Source organism: Pipistrellus kuhlii, unplaced genomic scaffold, assembly GCF_014108245.1.
Source record: "Pipistrellus kuhlii isolate mPipKuh1 unplaced genomic scaffold, mPipKuh1.p scaffold_m20_p_2, whole genome shotgun sequence".
Taxonomy (NCBI): Eukaryota; Metazoa; Chordata; class Mammalia; order Chiroptera; family Vespertilionidae; genus Pipistrellus; species Pipistrellus kuhlii.
The window spans coordinates 73,254,350-73,271,688 of NW_023425515.1; the positions used below are offsets into that span (position 1 = coordinate 73,254,350).

The following is a 17,339-nucleotide window of genomic DNA, read 5'->3' on the forward strand; positions in this document are numbered from 1 at the left end:
GAAACTCTAGCTCAGCTTCCTCTGCAGATTTCTCTGTCAGTCATCTCCAGGACATACCACTTCATAATGTCGTCATACCCATGACTTAGATTTTAATTTTGTTCAAAACTAATCCTGTTCCTCTTTTGGGGTTTCATGCAAAGGGTACCACTCTTTCTCTTAGTGAAACCAGGGAACTATTCTGGCCTCTGCCTTCTCCCTGATGCTCAAGATTCACTTTATCTTGCTGATTCTATCACTCTCATATATTGTAAATCTGCTCCATTTTTAAGCTCCGCTCCAAATGATTTATCATTTTGATCACCGAAATAGCCTTAGCTTCCTAACTCATCTTTTTTTTGTTTTGTTTTGTTGTTAATCCTCACTCAAGGATATTTTTCCATTGATTTTTTTAAAGGGAGAGTGGAAGAGAGAGGGAAAGATGGAGAGAAACATTAATGTTAGAGAAACACATTGATTGGTTGCCTCCTGCACGACCGATGCACTTTCCAAGCTAAACTGGCTAAGGCCTAACTCGTCCTTGTTACTGCTTTTCCTCCTCCAATCATCTCCCAAGGTACATGCAAAGCAATCCTTCTGAAGAACTGTGATCGTGTTCTTCCCATGCCTGAAATTCTGCAGTGGCTCACCACGATTCTGGCTCTTAGTCTTCACCCTGACCAGGTCCCATTTCCTGTTTGGCACTACAAAACACTTGCAGTTCCTCGGCTGGGTGAGCTGAGTGCCCCCAAACAGCAACTGTTGCTTTTTCCCACCTGTTCCCATCATGTAGGTCATAGGATGATGCTTTGTCAAATTAAAGAATAGAGCTCCAGTTGTCATGTATGTGATTTATAAAACTGTATTTTAGGGGAAGCTTTAGAAAACCTTAGTACTTATCTTTATAAACATTCCTTTAGTGATAAGTCTTATTTTATAGGTATTTTCTGATTGCTTAATTAAAAACTGACAGGGAACCTGGAGCATATGGGCGCTTTGTCTAAAAGATTGAGTTTTGTCGTTTCAGTGTATGAAGGGTTGATAATTAACTAGAGAGATTTTTTTTTTAGGTCATCAATAGTATGATCTTTTATTTATTTATTTATTTATTCATTAATATATTTTATTGATTTTTTTGCCCCCCTCCCTCCCTCCCATACATACCCTCCCTCCCCAGAGTTTTATGTCCATTGGTTGTACTTATATGCATGTATACAAGTCCTTCGGTTGATCTATTATCTCCCCCAGATCTCCCTCCCCTCCCCACTGTAATTTGACAGTCTGCTTGTTGCTTTACTGTAGAGAGAATTTTTTAACAGTTTGGTTATATGACAATTGTAGGCTGTCACTTTTTAGAGAAGAGTTAAACAAGGTTATACCCTTATTTAAAAATGTAAGGAGAAAATTAAAGTGAAAAAATATGAAAATGACTGCAGTGATCATTTCCATGCAAGAATTAGATTAGGAAAAGGGATTAGATTCTGTCAGAAGTTATTATCTAAAACCTGGCTGGTTATTCTAAATAGATTGGATTGGTTCCTTGTCACTGACACTGCAATTTTCAGCAGCCCAGAATCAACGTAAAGTTCAGTTGGGACACAGGGCAGATTGTTCTGCTTTTGCTGAATCCAATGAGTTTTCCAACCGTCTTGACAGTTTCTGAGTCAAAACAGGCAATGTGCACCTTCTATTAAACCAGGCCAACCAGGAGTAGACAGCCAGCAAGAAGACACTGAAACTTCCTTGAACAGGGACTGCTTAGGCTGTGCAGGGAATCGCCTTTTTTTTTTTTTTTTTTTTTTTTTTAAAGTTTCAAAAGAGCAGTCCATTCAATTTAGCTACTTATACTTGCTTTTAAAAGAAACTCTCAAAGTTTTAGCAAGGACTAAAATGTACACTAGTAAATGCAATAGAAAATATTTTTAAAAATAAATCTCTATTGTTTAGATTATTTTAGTTACTCTTCTCCCCCACCCCCAGCACCCCTTTACCCAGTTCCCACCCCACCCACTGTCCTCATCCATAGGTATACAATTTTTGTCCAGTCTCTTCCCACACCCCAACACCCCTTACCCCCCAAGGATTGTCAGTCCACTCCCTTTCTATGCCCCTGATTCTATTATATTCACCAGTTTATTCTGTTCCTCAGATTTTTTATTCACTTGATTTTTAGATTCACTTGTATTCACTTGATTTTTAGATTCACTTATTGATAGATATGTATTTGTTGTTCATACTTTTTATCTTTATATTTTTCTTATTCTTCCTCTTCTTAAAGAATACCTTTCAGCATCTCATATAATACTGGTTTGGCGGTGATGAACTCCTTTAACTTTTTCTTGTCTGTGAAGCTCTTTATCTGACCTTCAATTCTGAATGATAGCTTTGCTGGGTAGAGTAATCTTGGTTGTAGGTTCTTGCTATTCATCACTTTGAATATTTCTTGCCACTGCCATCAGGCCTGCATAGTTTCTGTTGAGAAATCAGCTGACAATCAGATGGGTAACTGTTTTTCTCTTACTGCTTTTAATATACTCTGTTTTTTTTGCTTTTGACATTTTAATTATATGTCTTGGTGTGGTCCTCTTTGGATTCCTTTTGTTTGGGGTTCTCTGCACTTCCTGGACTTGTAAATCTATTTCTTTCACCAGGTAGGGGAAGTTTTCTGTCATTATTTCTTCAAATAGGTTTTCAGTGTCTTCTCTCCCTCTCTCTCTCTTCTTCTGGCACCCACATAATTTGGATGTTGGTACACTTGAAGCCCCAGAGGCTCCTTACACTATCTTCATATTTTTGGATTTTTTTTTCTTTTTTTTTTTCTGATTGGGTGTTATTTGCTTTTTGTATTTCAAATCTTTGACTTAATTCTTGCAATCCTGTAGTCTGCTGTTGGATATCTGTATATTATTCTTTATTTCAGTCAATGTATGCTTAATTACTAGTTGGTCCTTTTTCATATCCTCAAGGGTCTCACTAAATTTATCAGTGGTTTCTAGAAAATTCTTGAAAAATCTTATAACTATGTTTTTGAATTCTATATCCAGTCATTTGCTTTCCATTTCTTTCATTTGTGACCTGTTTTTTTGTCTCCGCATTTTGGCTGCTTCCCTTGTGTTGATAGAATGGGTTTGTGTGCTAGGTGTCCTATACAGCCAGTAGCTCAGCCTCCCTAATAACCTGAGGTGGGCACTCTTGGTGTAGTTAGACCTTGATTGTTGTTGGTATCACTGGGAGGAATTGACCTCCAGGCCAATTGGTTGTGAGGATCAGCTTTGTCTACGATGGGAGAACTTCTGTGCTGGAGACACCCTTATGAGGCAAGACTTGCTTCAGTGGGGCTTTGGTGCTCATTGAGTCTGCCTCCTGAGTGTATCCTTTATGGGTCTGAAGAGTTGTAATCTGGATGGTCCCACTCTGACCCTTGGGTATACTGACTCTTGGATCTCAAAGGAGGTGTTAATTTAGCCTCTGCCTGAGGCCACCCAGCAGGAACTACAGAGAGATCTGAAGATTCCTCTTCTTTGATTGGGTTTTGGAGGTGCCCAGATGAGGCGCAGCTGTGAAGCAATGCAAGCTGCTGTTCTGGATGTTCTGGGTCTCTCTGACTCAGCTGCAGCTTGTTAGGTAAGTTTAGATTTCAAAGGACCAGGCTATTCATATGCTAAAGCTTCTGTGCACAGCTTGGGTGGGGCAGGGTCTCATGGCAGAGCAAAGAGCAATGTCTTCCCATCAGCCCTGCCTTAAGAGGCCCCTGGGTCTCAGTGTCCCGAGGTAATCATTGCAAACACCTCTGAGAGAAAGCCACCCTTGAGTTTCGCCGGATGCCAGATAGTCCAGTTTCTCTCCATCTGAGTCTGGGCCCCCAATCAACCCTGCAGGAGAGGGCAGTTAGGGGTGACCAGTCTGGCAGAGGAAGGAAGTTGGGGGCAAACAGGCTGGTAGGGGAGCAGTTAGACATCAATCAGGCTGACAGAAGCGGTTAGGGGCAATCAGGAAGGCAGGCAGGTGAACAGTAGGGAGCCAGCAGTCCTAGGTTGTGAGAGAGATGTTCAACTACTCATTTAGGTCCGATCCCAGTAGGACATCCCAGATTGGAGAGGGTGCAGGCTGGACTGAGGAATACCCCTCCCCCCATGCATGAATTTCATGCACCAGGTCTCTAATTTATAAATAATTATAGCAAGGAAACTGAAGATTTCCTTTTTAACTTTAAGATAAAGACGTTTTTCAGGGCCTGGCCAGGTCACTCAGTTGGTTAGAACATTGTCCTAATGCCAAGGTTGTTGGGTTAGATTTAGGTCAGAGCACATAAAAGAATCAACCAATGAATGTATAAATGGATAGAACAACAAATCAATATTTTTTTCTTTCCCTTTATTTCTCTCTCAAAATCAATAAAGCAAGCAAGCAAAATTACCTTTTAAAAATTACTACACCTAAGACAGTTCTCAAACCTCATTTTTGAAGTCAGAACAGAATGTCAATGACTTATATAAAACCGAGAGTGCTTGTCCTTGTTTGGTCAAGGTCAAGCACTCTCAGTTTCCATCTTTTAAATTGTTGAATGAGTGGACAAAATGGGGAATAATATGAAGTGTAGGACTCTCATAGGTTAAAAGATTGTTGATGATATGACATCATTTAGAAAATCTTCATCCCTAACAGCTAAAGTCATACTTCTTAAGAATGAGATAACTAACACTTCTGTCTAACTATGCTTCTGTGTGTAAGGAGTAGGACGAGCATTAGTGAAGGAGCCATCTGAACGACATCAAAACCTAAACTGTCACTAACAAGCTCTGTCTCCTCCTTAGTAAAGAAAAGAGAAATGGATTCAGTGTTTGCAATAGTACATTTCAGCTTTAAAAGTTATGCTTCTAGAGTCATTTAAACTGGAAGGTTCATCTGTAGGACTTCTGGTAGCATCTCTGGATCTCCGGGTTCTGTGACCTTCGTGTCTAAATTTGGCCTCCTTTGAAAGGACTGGTTCATAGAGCTCTACGTGCGGGGAGACAAAAATCCAGACATGGCTGGAGTATCTCCTGGAAAACCCAGACTAGGAAGATTTGGGGAACCATGATATTCCTCACTATGCCAGTTCCTCTCTAATAAATTATACTTTTTAAAAAAAATATAAAGACACATTCCAAATCTATCTATTTAAAAGCATTTTTTTTTCCTTTAAGAAGAAAATGTTCTTAAAACTCAGGGCCATTTTCTCAAGTGCTCTCTGGGTAAAAACCAAGTATTTCTTTACTGGTGCATCATTTTGATTTTAGAAAAACATTACACACCTTTAATCTATTTCCCAAACTCACTAAAAATATCTAAAAGCTATGCAAAAATAATTTATGAGTACAAAGAAAAAGGGATTTAAAAATGCCTTCTTTGTTTCAAAGAGAACAAAAGACAATAGAAATTAAAATGCTTTCTTTGTTCAAAAGAGAACAGAAGATGGAATAAAAATTATAACACCAAAATATTGTGAGTGTATTTTTCCCCAACAGAAACTAAAGGCATAATTAACTTTTTAAAAATAAAAACATTGCTGTTATGTATACATTTTCCAGCTTTGTGGTCATTTAATATAAAAAATTCCCTTGGAAATTACTCTGTGGTAATTGCATATTGGTTATGGTTTCCTCCACTTGGAACTTTATTTGAATTATTTGCAATGGTGACTGATTGCATCTCACAATATCCCCTATTACTCTTGCCTCGGTAGTAGACATGCATCATGCTAATGTAACTGGCATATATTTAATTAAAAGGCTGCTATTGGCTATGTACCAATAGTAGGAATTATTGAAAAATAGGGAAGAAGAAGGCCATTTTGAAAATTGCTTTGGTAGAATACATATTCAAATAAATGCAAAAATTCCCTCTGTAATATGGAAGTTGAAATAATGGGGACAGGTTTTTAGCAACTTACTGTATCTTATACAAATCTTGAAACAAGGACCATCCTATATAATAAAAGCATAATATGCAAATCAACTGAATGGGGTGGTGGTGGTGGGGGAGAAATTGGTCGCTATGACACGCACTGACCACCAGGGGGTAGACACTCAACACAAGAGGTGCCCCCTCGGGGTCAGTGTGCTCCCACTGGGTGGGTACTGCTCAGCCAGAAGGTGGGTTCATGGCTGGAAGCCCACCCAGCAGCGGTGGTAGGAGCCTCTCCTGCCTCAGCTGCAGGCAGGCCATAGGAGTGAGGGACCTGAACTGTGAGAGCCCTGGACTGCGTGATGGGACATTCCCCGAGGGGTTCAGGACTGCAAGAGGAAACAGGCCAGATTGAGGGGGACCGCCCCCCACTACTCTCCAATATACGAATCTTGTGCATCAGGCCTCTAGTTATATAATTCTAATCAGAGACAAAAACTGGAAATGACTGGACCCTGTGTCATAAAATCAGACTGCATTTCTAGGTAAGTGGATTCTGCAATTCCTCCATTCTTGGCTGAAATATTGACTTGTAACTGATAAAGGTTATAGAATTACTAGGACAAATAAATATGGTGAAAGGTTATTTTCTTCCTTCTTAAATTTTGAAAAAAAAAAAAAAAGAATCCATTCAGATAAGATCAAAAGTTTACTTCCAACCATATCACCAACAAAAAAAGAAGAGTCCTAAAGATAAACTCTAATTTTCCCCCTCAATTAAGGTTTTGAAAGCAAATTAAAGCAAAAACAGTTTATAAATGCTTTTGGAAAGGAGAAATAAAAACATAAAAATATTGAGGCAGGGTTACGTTTCCTAGCAAACCTCCAATGAATGTTCCCTCATAATGGTTATCTTTTTGGGAAAAGGGACCAGCTTAGTAGCATTTGCTTAAATGACATCATACCCTGGAGGCATTTGTGTTTCACATTGCTTCAAGGAGAATGGTTTTTTATTTTTTTAAACATCATCACAGCAGGGAAAAACAAAACAAAACCCAAGACTTCAGTCTTGCGTTAGATCATTAGTTCGAGCCAAGTCACCTCTCATTATGTGGTGCTAGTTTTCCCCCTACACACGAGCTCTGTGGGGATTTGGTTATTTAATGTTGCCTGCTGTTCATGTTTTGCTTGCATTTTCTTCTGCTAAGTACTTTACACAGTGTAAGTGCTGGAAGACCTGCAGTGGCCGAGGTGTCCTCTTTGGAGCCTGTGTAGCTGCTGGCATTAGGATGCCCTTCCATACGTAGCAAACAGCAATTATTCTGAACTTGGATGAAAATAACAAACTATTCCCCTGAAATATCTTTTTTTTTTTTTTTTTTAAATATTGATTTTGTACAGAGAGGAAGGGAGAGAGATAGAGAGTTAGAAACATCTATGAGAGAGAGTCATCAATCAGCTGCCTCTTGCACACCCCCTACTGGGGATATGCCCACAACCAAGGTACATGCCCTTGACCGGAATTGAACCTGGGTCCCTTCAGTCCCCAAGCCGATGCACTATCCATTGAGCCAAACTGGTTTCGGCTCCCCTGCAATATCTTAAAACGGAAAAAATGCTAGGAAACAGCAAGAAGTTTGTATACCTTCAGTGTGCCTGTGACACGTTTCTATAATAGGCTAAATATGTTGATCATTAGAATCTGATTTTAAGCTACTGCCTTAATTATTTTTAAGATATTAATATATATATATATATATATATATATATATATATATATATATATATATATAATAAAATTTTAACATCAAGACACAAAATACTGCCGAAAAGATTTATAGTTTCAGAGTATAGTGAGTCAATCCACATTCTTTTGCTAATAGAAAACAATGAAACCAGAGCTGCACACAGAATTAAAGATGCTTTGATCTCATTACATGGAACTTCTGTGGCATGGAGAGCCTTTGAAAACTAGACTTTTCATGCACTAGTAAGCAGGGGCATGAACTTCACTCCTATCATTAGCTGGTAAGCTTGGGTAAGTTACTTAAACTTTCCAGACAGCCGCAGTTCTTTGATCTAGCAATAATACAAATAACAGTATCTATCTTAGAAAATTATTTTGAAGATTAAATGATCTAATAATCTGAAATGCTTGGCTCATAATAAGCAAGTTGTGATGATTATCACTGGTTAAACACTGTGTATGTACAAGGTATGCTACATACACTATCTCTAATTCTTTCAAATCCTGTAGTTGAGTGTTTTGAATACCATTATAAACAATCCTATATAATAAAAGCCTAATATGCAAATTGACCAAATGGTGGAATGACTGGTGGAATGAATGGTGGATATGATGCACACTGACCACCAGGGGGCAGATGCTCACTGCAGGAGCTTGCACCCAGCCTGCAGGCCCCAGGCCAGACAAGGTGGGTGCCAGCAGGGGGGGAGGGGGGAAGGGCGGGGCCCGGAATCACCTCGCTGGTCACCCCACAAATCGGCCCTGATTGCAGGCCAGGCCTAGGGACCCTACCCATGCACGAATTTCATGCACCAGGCCTCTAGTATCTCAGAAAACTTAAACCACTTGCCTAAGATTACATGGCCAGTAAATTGTGGAGCTGGGATTTGAACACAGATCTTTTTAGCTCTAAAGCAGTGGCTCTTAACTGGGAGTGATTTTTGTACCCCATCCCAACTGGGCAGTGCCTGGGGACAATTTTGGTTGGAATGACTTGGAGGCTGCTACTGGCATCTAGTGGGTAGAGGCGGGGATGCTGCTAAACATCCTACAAATGCACAGGGCCCCCAACAACAAAAAATTATTCAGCCCAGCACACCAATAGTTCTGAGGTTGAGAAACCCTCCTCCAAAGCTCTCATGACCTCTCTACTACACCTGCTACCTCACTCAAATGCAATGATGCACAAAGTTAACAATTTGGGGCCATTTAATACTGCAAAAAAGGTAGTTCTCTTGAAAAAAAAAAAGTACACTGAAAGTGGACAACATAGTAAATCTCTGGCACACTACCACTTTCCTTTGGGGACTTCTCCCTCACTCCATGAGATTTTTGGGGAAATTGCCAATCATAGTGTTGCCCCACCTCTGAGCATACAGGCTGGTACTTAAACTCAGCCTGACCAGTCACAGTACCCATTTCCTGGCATAGGGCAGGGTTGGGCAGGGCCTAACAGAGCCAACCAGAATTTTCTGGTATCAGTACATACACTTTCACAAACAGAAGGTCTCATTTTGCTGAGATTGTTGAGCCGAATGCTGAGCTCTGGAGCGTAAAGAAGCATAAAGCAAAGAAGACCTTTGCAGCAGGAGAAAATGAGGTCAACGGACTCAGAAAAGCACTAAAAGTCCGCATGATTCCTGAGACGGAGCACTGCTGAACTACATTTAGTCTTACACCTGGAAAAAATTTATTTTTACTTACATTAGCTTGGGTTGAGTCTCTGTCATTTATAATCAAAAGAACCCTGCATAATACAGTATGCATGCTTTTTGGCATATATTTACAAAAATGGCAATGCAGATTCACACACTGTTGTCTCTCTTTAAAAAAGGTAGAAGGCATGAGGTCTCTGCTTGAGAAGGGTTCACTCTGCTTGGTGATAGGGAAAAGACTTATAAACGCCAGAACTTCATCTCCTCATCTACATACTGGGCTCCTTGAGAGTGAGGACTGTGTTTTCTAATTCTCCATCTCCAACCCACATGCACATCTGACCCAGCGACTGGCATGTGTTTAGTAAGTAACTGCTGGATGGCTAAGGTGTTATGATTGTGAGGCCTTCTAAGGACTAGTCCAATGCATTCTATTAATATTTTCCTCATTTCCTTTCCATACAATACCACTGATCTTTGGGAAACATTATGCTATTCACTAAAACAGATTCTGCAAACTCAGAATTGTTCATAATAATAAAATATACCACAGTCTGCAGAAAGGAAAGACTTTCATCAAAGCTATCTGAAATTTTCTAACCTCATTTAAGATCATAAAACATGTTAACATTCCATATTTAGTTAAGCCCATAGCTCAGTTATACTCACCAAACTGTAGTAAAAATATAAAATGTTCAAATAGGACATGTTGAATTTTTATTGTTTAAAATATTACTTTCTTTCTTTCTTTTTTTTTTTTTTTTTTTAAATATTTTATTGATTTTGTACAGAGAGGAAGGGAGAGAGATAGAGACCTAGAAACATCGATGAGAGAGAGTCATCGATCAGCTGCCTCTTGCACACCCCCTACTGGGGATATGCCCGCAACCAAGGTACATGCCCTTGACCGGAATTGAACCCGGGACCCTTCAGTCCCCAAGCCGACGCTCTATCCATTGAGCCAAACCGGTTTCGGCAAAATATTACTTTTTTTATTTAAAATGAACATTGGTTGCAGAAAGTCAAACACAAAAATAGTTCTTACTTTCCTTTAGTCTTGTACCCATCTTAGAACAAGGGTTTGCCTCCTCCCCAACCCTTCACCCCAGAGCTCTTTGTTCTCCTGATTTTTAGATTCTTGCTTGAATATATTTTGGTAACCACTCAAATACCATGAAGACAGCCACCTTAACCCCTACCTGGCCCTTAAACAACAACCAAGCTCTAGCTGGAGAGAGTTCAACCTTGTGACATGGACACTGGCAATCCTGAATGGATGAGAATGGGCTTAATGTCGGGAGTCTGTCTATTCCTGGCTGCAGTAGCTTCTGGTTCCAGATATAGGCTTTGTGGCCAAATGAGGTTTAGGAGACAGAATTGCTCTCTAAATGGTCATCTTGGCTACAGTTCATCTAGACACTGTGCCAGAATGACTAGGTAAACTATTGGGCAAGATCCAGGAAGAAGGGGTTGACAACAGGGTTTGGACTATTCTAGGCAAAATTTACATGGTGGTCTAAGTTGGAAACCACACATTTCTCCCAGAGGCTGCTCTCCTAAAAAACATATCTGTTTTGTCTGGTATCTTCACTTGTACCTGCTCTGCTCTGTAGTAGTCCTGTTTCATTCTTAACACCTCGACAGCGATTCAGAAATGTCCTAAATTTCTGAAAAGAACAATTTGAATCATTCCTTTGCTGAGATAAGTATGTTAAACTATTTCTGCAGAGATTATAAAGTAATAGTATGTAATATTCCTCTTAAGAGGAATATTATAAATAATTTAGCTCAGCCTTTTTACTGTATTTATTGGTTATGAAACTTAGGCAATTTGAAAAGTTAAGTGACTTTCATGGTTGATTTGTAGTCTCCATTATGATGACCCTGGTTTCTAAATCTGTGGTATAATGTACCCCAGGTGGTAAAAATCCAGAGGCAGAAAAATAATAGAAGTTCTATTTATGTTTGTATCATTCTACTGTAACAATGACTATTTATGAATGTCTAATAAAATTACTATTCATGACTTTTAAGATTATAAAAGAATGAATTTTATGAATGAATTTTATAATATACTAGAGGCCCGGTGCATGAAATTTGTGCATGGGGATATGTGTCCCTCAGCCCAGCTTGCACCGTCTCCAATCTGGGACCCTTCCAGGTATGTCCAATTGCCTGTTTAGACCCCATCCTAGTAGGATCGGGTCTAAACATGCATTCGGATATCCCTCTCACAATCTATGACTGCTGGTTCCCAACTGTTCGCCTGCTTGCCTTCTGATTGCCCCTAACTGCTTCTGCCTGCCAGCTTGATCACCCCCTAACCACTACCATGCCAGCCTGATTGCCCCTAACTGCCCTCCACTGCAGGCCTGGTCACCCCTAACTGCCTTCCCCTGCAGGCCTTGTCACCCCTAACTGCCCTTCCCTGCAGGCCTGGTCCCCCCCAAATGTCCTTCCCTGTAGCCCAGTCACCCAACTTCCCTCCTCTGCCAGCTTGCTCACCCTTAACTGCCTTCCCCTGTAGGCTTGATCACCCCCAACTGCCCACCCCTGCTGGCCATCTTGTGGTGGCCATCTTGTGTCCACATGGGGGCAGAATCTTTGAGCACATGGGGGCAGCCATCTTGTGTGTTAGAGTGATGGTCAATCTGCATATTACTCTTTTACTAGATAGAATACTAGAGGCCTGTTGCATGAAGAGATTCATGCAATAGGCCTTCCTTCCCTTGGCTTCCAGCACTGGTTTTCCTCTAGCACCTGGGACCCAGGCCTTGACTCTGGCCAGAGTCTGCAGTCTCCATCTTTGTTACAGACTCCGGCCAGAGTCTGCTATCTTCACTGCAGACTCCTGTCTGCAGTCTTGTCTTCGCAGCAGCACTCTGCTCCTGTAGATCCCTTTATCCCCGCCCTTCTTCTCATGCCCTGCCCTGCCTGGCCACTCCGCACCTGGAGCAGCTGGGCGGCCACCATCTTTGGCATTCTAATTTGCATACTCACTCTGATTGGCTGTGGGTGTAGCGGAGGCATGGTCAATTTACATGTTTGTCTAGTAAGATATTTGAAATTAACCTCCAGCATTTTCTATCCTACTTTGTTTTTTCCACCCCCCTTGATTAACGTGTTACATACTGTATCTTCTACTTATTACTTGTTTACAGTCTGTTTCCTTCTCCCTATAAGGTAAGTTCCACAAGGGCAAGAAGTCACCGGTTCTTCATGGGGAGCCACGTGGACTATAAACCAAACCATCATGAAAGAAGCATCTATTTCTTCTCTTTTCTTATTCTAGAACAGTGGTCGGCAAGCTGTGGCTCGCGAGCCACACATGGCTCATGAGCTGCGGTTTGCCTCTCTGTTTGCTAATGAGTTTGCTGACCACTATTTTAGAATTTTATTAGCATTGTCTTCCAAGAGCACTCTTAAATCACTTACTATGTACTTCTATGAAAATCATGTCGCTTCTCTATCCCTCATTTTCATAATCGAGTTGGATTTGGGTGGGACTAGATATTATATTTTTTAAAAATATGTTTTTATTGATATTTTTTAAAGAGAGAGGAAGGGGTAGGAATAGAGAGGAACATTGATGAGAGAGAAACCTCATCAACCAGCTGCCTCCTTCACATCCCCTACTGGGGTTGAATTTGCAACCTTGGACATGTGCCTTGACCAAGAATGGAACTATGACCTCCTGGTTCCTGGGTTGATGCTCAACCACTGAGCATACCGACTGGGTTGGACCAGATAATCTTTTTGGCCCTTTCCAGGTGTAACATTGTTTTCTGTTTCATTCTCTAGTTCTTGAAGAAGAGCAGGCACCCAGTGAATATACGTAAATGAATAAATGATTATATTAGTACAATAGTTCTTGTATATATTATGCAAATAAGTATGTACATGTCAGCTATGAATGCTTAAGAATTTTTTACTGGTAAAGGTGTATTTAGTAAAGTTTGGAGGCTTCTGAGTTAGGCAGTTTTTCATGTGAAGTCTGCCAGGAAAATGGTTAAAACAAGAACTAACTGGGGTGCCATTCAGTAAGATATTACTTGAAGTGAGGGCTCTCCTGTGCAGTGAGGACTTCATCTCATCTGAAGGGGGCGCTTTATTCTGGAGATTTGCTTGAATGGCATATTTCAGCCCTGTGAAAGGAGAACAAGTAAGCAAACAGGATCTGGGGTTAGAGTAGAGCAGGAGCTATGGTAACTGAAGCCAGCGCTTCCACTACCTTGGATAAGCAGTTAAGAATAAAAATGTGTTCCTTCTGGGGCTGAAGGGGAAGTTTTGGTATCTGAGATTACGTTTTTAAGAAGAGCTGGAAAGACAGTTATAAGCTGCCCCAAACAACACCCAGTGGCAGGGAGAAGCAGTGAGTTCCTTCACTTGAAGTTCCCTGAAGAGTAGTAGATAGACTCTAGGCAAATGACCTGGATCCAAAGTCCAAGCGATGGGAGTGGAGCAGAGGTGGCTGGCTATGGCACTCTCTGCACTGAGGGGCCCAGCCTTGATGACTTTGTGTGTTGATGATGTGCTTTGCAGAGTGATGACTGAGCAGTGTGTATGACCTCAAACCTGCTGCCTGAAACTGGCATTCTCCACAGAGTCAGCAGGCACCCACAGGACTGAGCAGGGCTCAGCTTTGAAAGTAGCACGCTATGGCAGGGAGAAGTAATAGCCATGGCGAGCTAATCATATAAACTCTGTGACTGAATAAGTTATTATTATTAAAAAAAATCTTTATTGTTGAAAGTATTACGTATGTCCTTTTCTTCCCTTTAGCCTATTTCAGCCAGCTCCCGTAACCCCCTCACACCCTCACCACCCCACTGTCTGTGTTCACAGGTTATGCATATATGCACACAAGTCCATTGGTTGATTCCTTCCCACCTGCTATCCCCTGCTTATCCTCTGAAGTTCAACTGTCTGTTCATGCTTCTATGTCTCTGGGACTATTTTTGATCATCAGTTTATTTGGTTCATTAGATTCCACATATGAGTGAGATCATGGGGTACTTATCTTTCTCTGACTGGCTTATTTTGCTCAGTATAATACTCTCCAGGTCCATCAAAGCTGTTGCAAAAGATAAGAGTTCTTTCTTTTTATTTCCATGTAGTATTCCATTGTTTAAATGTACCAACTAAATGAGTTATTAAGATACTTGGACAACTTGAAGTTGGGAAGGAACAATGAGGCGTGGAGGGGCTGTTGAAGAAACTGACTATGGAAAAGGAAGGAGATAAGGCAGTGGCTGTCCTCTGGGTGTGCTTAGGGATCTTCTGTAGCTCCACTGTCTTTGCTCTCTCCTTTGAACACTCAGAACCCCGTTAGAGGCGATTTTCCATTGCCATTGCCTCAGAAACCACTGGATACTTTGAGAAAGTAGGATATTAATATATATTTTCAGTTCTGACAGCACACTTATTTGCATCATCTGGGTACTTGCATTTTCTGACTATGGTCTCTATCACTCTAGATAGGTCACAGAGGTCAAATGTGTGTTGACCATCCTATTCTGTATTAAACCACCAAGGTAATTTTTATCGATAAAACAGAAACAAAACAGAATGTATAAAGGGTCATGTACATATCTTAAAAGAACCATACCAGATGACATATATTGATGATCCAGTGCCTGAGAACATTCAATTTTTTTCTAGTAAGCAATAGTCAGAGATACTTTGCTGTTTATCGTGGCACAATCAATTGCCTTAAGGAAGGAATAAAAGATAAACACTACTCTTCCTTTTTTGTTACTTGCAGGTCTAATGCATAATAAACATGGCTATGCTGCATTAGAATAACATGTGTGGAGGTCCCAGCTGTGGGTTGCAGATCATGTACTCACATGGCAAAGCCCATCAGCTGGGCCCTCTTACACCAAATACAGCTCAAAGAGAAGTTACTTAGCTTTTCAATCTCAGCCACAGGCCTAATCTGAGCGAGGGCAAAAGGCACATTCCCCCCTCAATGCTGATGCGTTCATACTCACAAAATGGCAGCTCAACTACTACCCGTGGCACTTACATCCTGGTTAGACATCTCCCAGTACGGTCTCTCTCCGTAGGACATGACCTCCCACATGACGATGCCATAGCTCCAGGCATCACTCGCGGAGGAGAATTTTCTGTAGGCGATAGCTTCTGGGGCTGTCCATCTGATGGGGATTTTCCCACCCTGGAAAACACATTGGAGATTTCTCAGCTGGCTCGCAAGCATGTTAAAAACAAACGGCATTCCAATTAAATATCATTTGTTAGAAAGATCTAAATACTGAGTGATAGTGTTAGCATTTAACTAAAAATAAAAGCAGAATAATGCTAATATCTCAGAAATATTCTTCCTATAATAGTTATTCAATGGAAACAGCTTTAATGGGAAATAAGTCACACTTCAGAAGTATTTTATTTCATTCATTAGGAAAATTTATTTTCACTTTAGATTCACACAATTAAACCATCATGCCATGTGAATATAATTCCAGATTATAGGACATTAAAGCTAAATATCATTCAATACCCATTAAAATTATATTGCATGTATTAATAATAATGGTAAGTTCTAAATTAATTAAAGACAAATGGTTAAATACAGAACTGAGATATTCTCTGTTTATCAGAATTATATTTCCTTCCCCTTTCATTTTCATCTGCTGTGAAAATGTGATTACATTAAAGTAAAAAAAAATCATTTAACGTTATACAAAAGCACGTGAGGATGATCCTTCATTATAACACATTTAGGCTAGGTCATACTTTTGATCTTCAACGTTCAAGTTAACATCTGAACATATTAAAGATTAAATTGCATGAATTTATACTATTTGGGTATTTAAGTTGGCTATAGTGTTATACTTATTTTTATCAACATTTAATGCATTTTATCTCTTGAAACACTCTATAAATCCCCTTTTTACTATAACGACAATAAAACAATTCATTTATTTGATTTACAATCTTTGAAATCTTTGCAGCTCTGAACAGCAAGTTGAGGGGACGAGAGCGACCCTGATGCCACTAGATGGCGGAAGAGAACAATGAGCAGCTCCAGTCACAGTCTCACCGCGGAGAGGGCTTCTGTCCCCAGCACAGGATGGGACAGTCAGAACCACGTAAGGAAATTGCTTCATCATTGTCAGCACGTTCATCTGACCACACACTGTGCGCAAAGTCCGGTGTGAGGTCCAGTGGGGGTGGAAGGAAATAAAGGGGGCATTATTTGGCCCTTGAGGAATTTAGATCTAACTTTTTACAGGTGAAGCCATTAACCGGGTCATCTAAACCCTACTTATTTAGTAACCTAAACACTACTTACTTGAAGAGAAAAGCGATTCAACAGAAATAGGAACAATTAGGTTTCACCAGGCAAATGAGAGCATTAATGGAACCTTCATTTTAGAGAACTGTAGCAAGGACTAGTTTGTAGGAACCTTGGGGAAAATACCTTGAATTCAATCACAGATTTTACAGGTGAGTAGATTGAGTCCAGTGTTCCCAGGCTTAGAGAGTGCTCCCCGCAGGAGTGAGCACATGATCTCTAGAAATGCCATCCTAACAGTGTTATGGGGCATTGATATAAACAAGTAAATACTTCAGCATGGGAGAAAAGTTGAGACAAACTAATTTTTATTGTTTTAACATTGAATACCCATAACCATGTATTATAATATAGTACAATAGAAGGGAGTCTGAAACCTGGGGTTTGCACGCTCTGGCGCAGCACCAAATTAAGACCAGGAAATTAAATTTATGAAGTTGGTGATAGCAGTTTAAGAGGCTGGTGGTGCGGGGAAGGAATTTGCAAGGGGAGGATTCGTTCCTGAACTCAAAATAGAGTTGTCAGATAAAATATAGGACCCACAGTTAATTTGAATTTCAGATAAATAACAAATGTTATTTTTAGTGTAAGTATTCCTCATGATAAAATATACTTTTTTTGGTGTGTATGTCCCAAATACTGCATGAGACAGATTTGTACGAAAATATTCATTGTTTATCTGAAATGCAAATTTAACTGGGCACCCCATATTTTTTATTTACTAAATCTGGCAATCCTAACACAGATGATGAAA

At 40.3% G+C, this 17,339-nt stretch overlaps 1 protein-coding gene across 2 annotated transcripts in view; it reads right to left on the bottom strand.

The window, feature by feature from the left end:
• EPHA6 (EPH receptor A6) overlaps positions 1-17,339 on the bottom strand; it is an 874,394-nt gene that overhangs the window by 25,914 nt on the left and 831,141 nt on the right. For both annotated transcript variants that reach the window (XM_036445896.2, XM_045584048.1), the window contains one exon: positions 15,296-15,445. In XM_036445896.2, the coding sequence (XP_036301789.1) occupies positions 15,296-15,445 (150 nt within the window). The remainder of the gene's footprint in view (positions 1-15,295; positions 15,446-17,339) is intronic.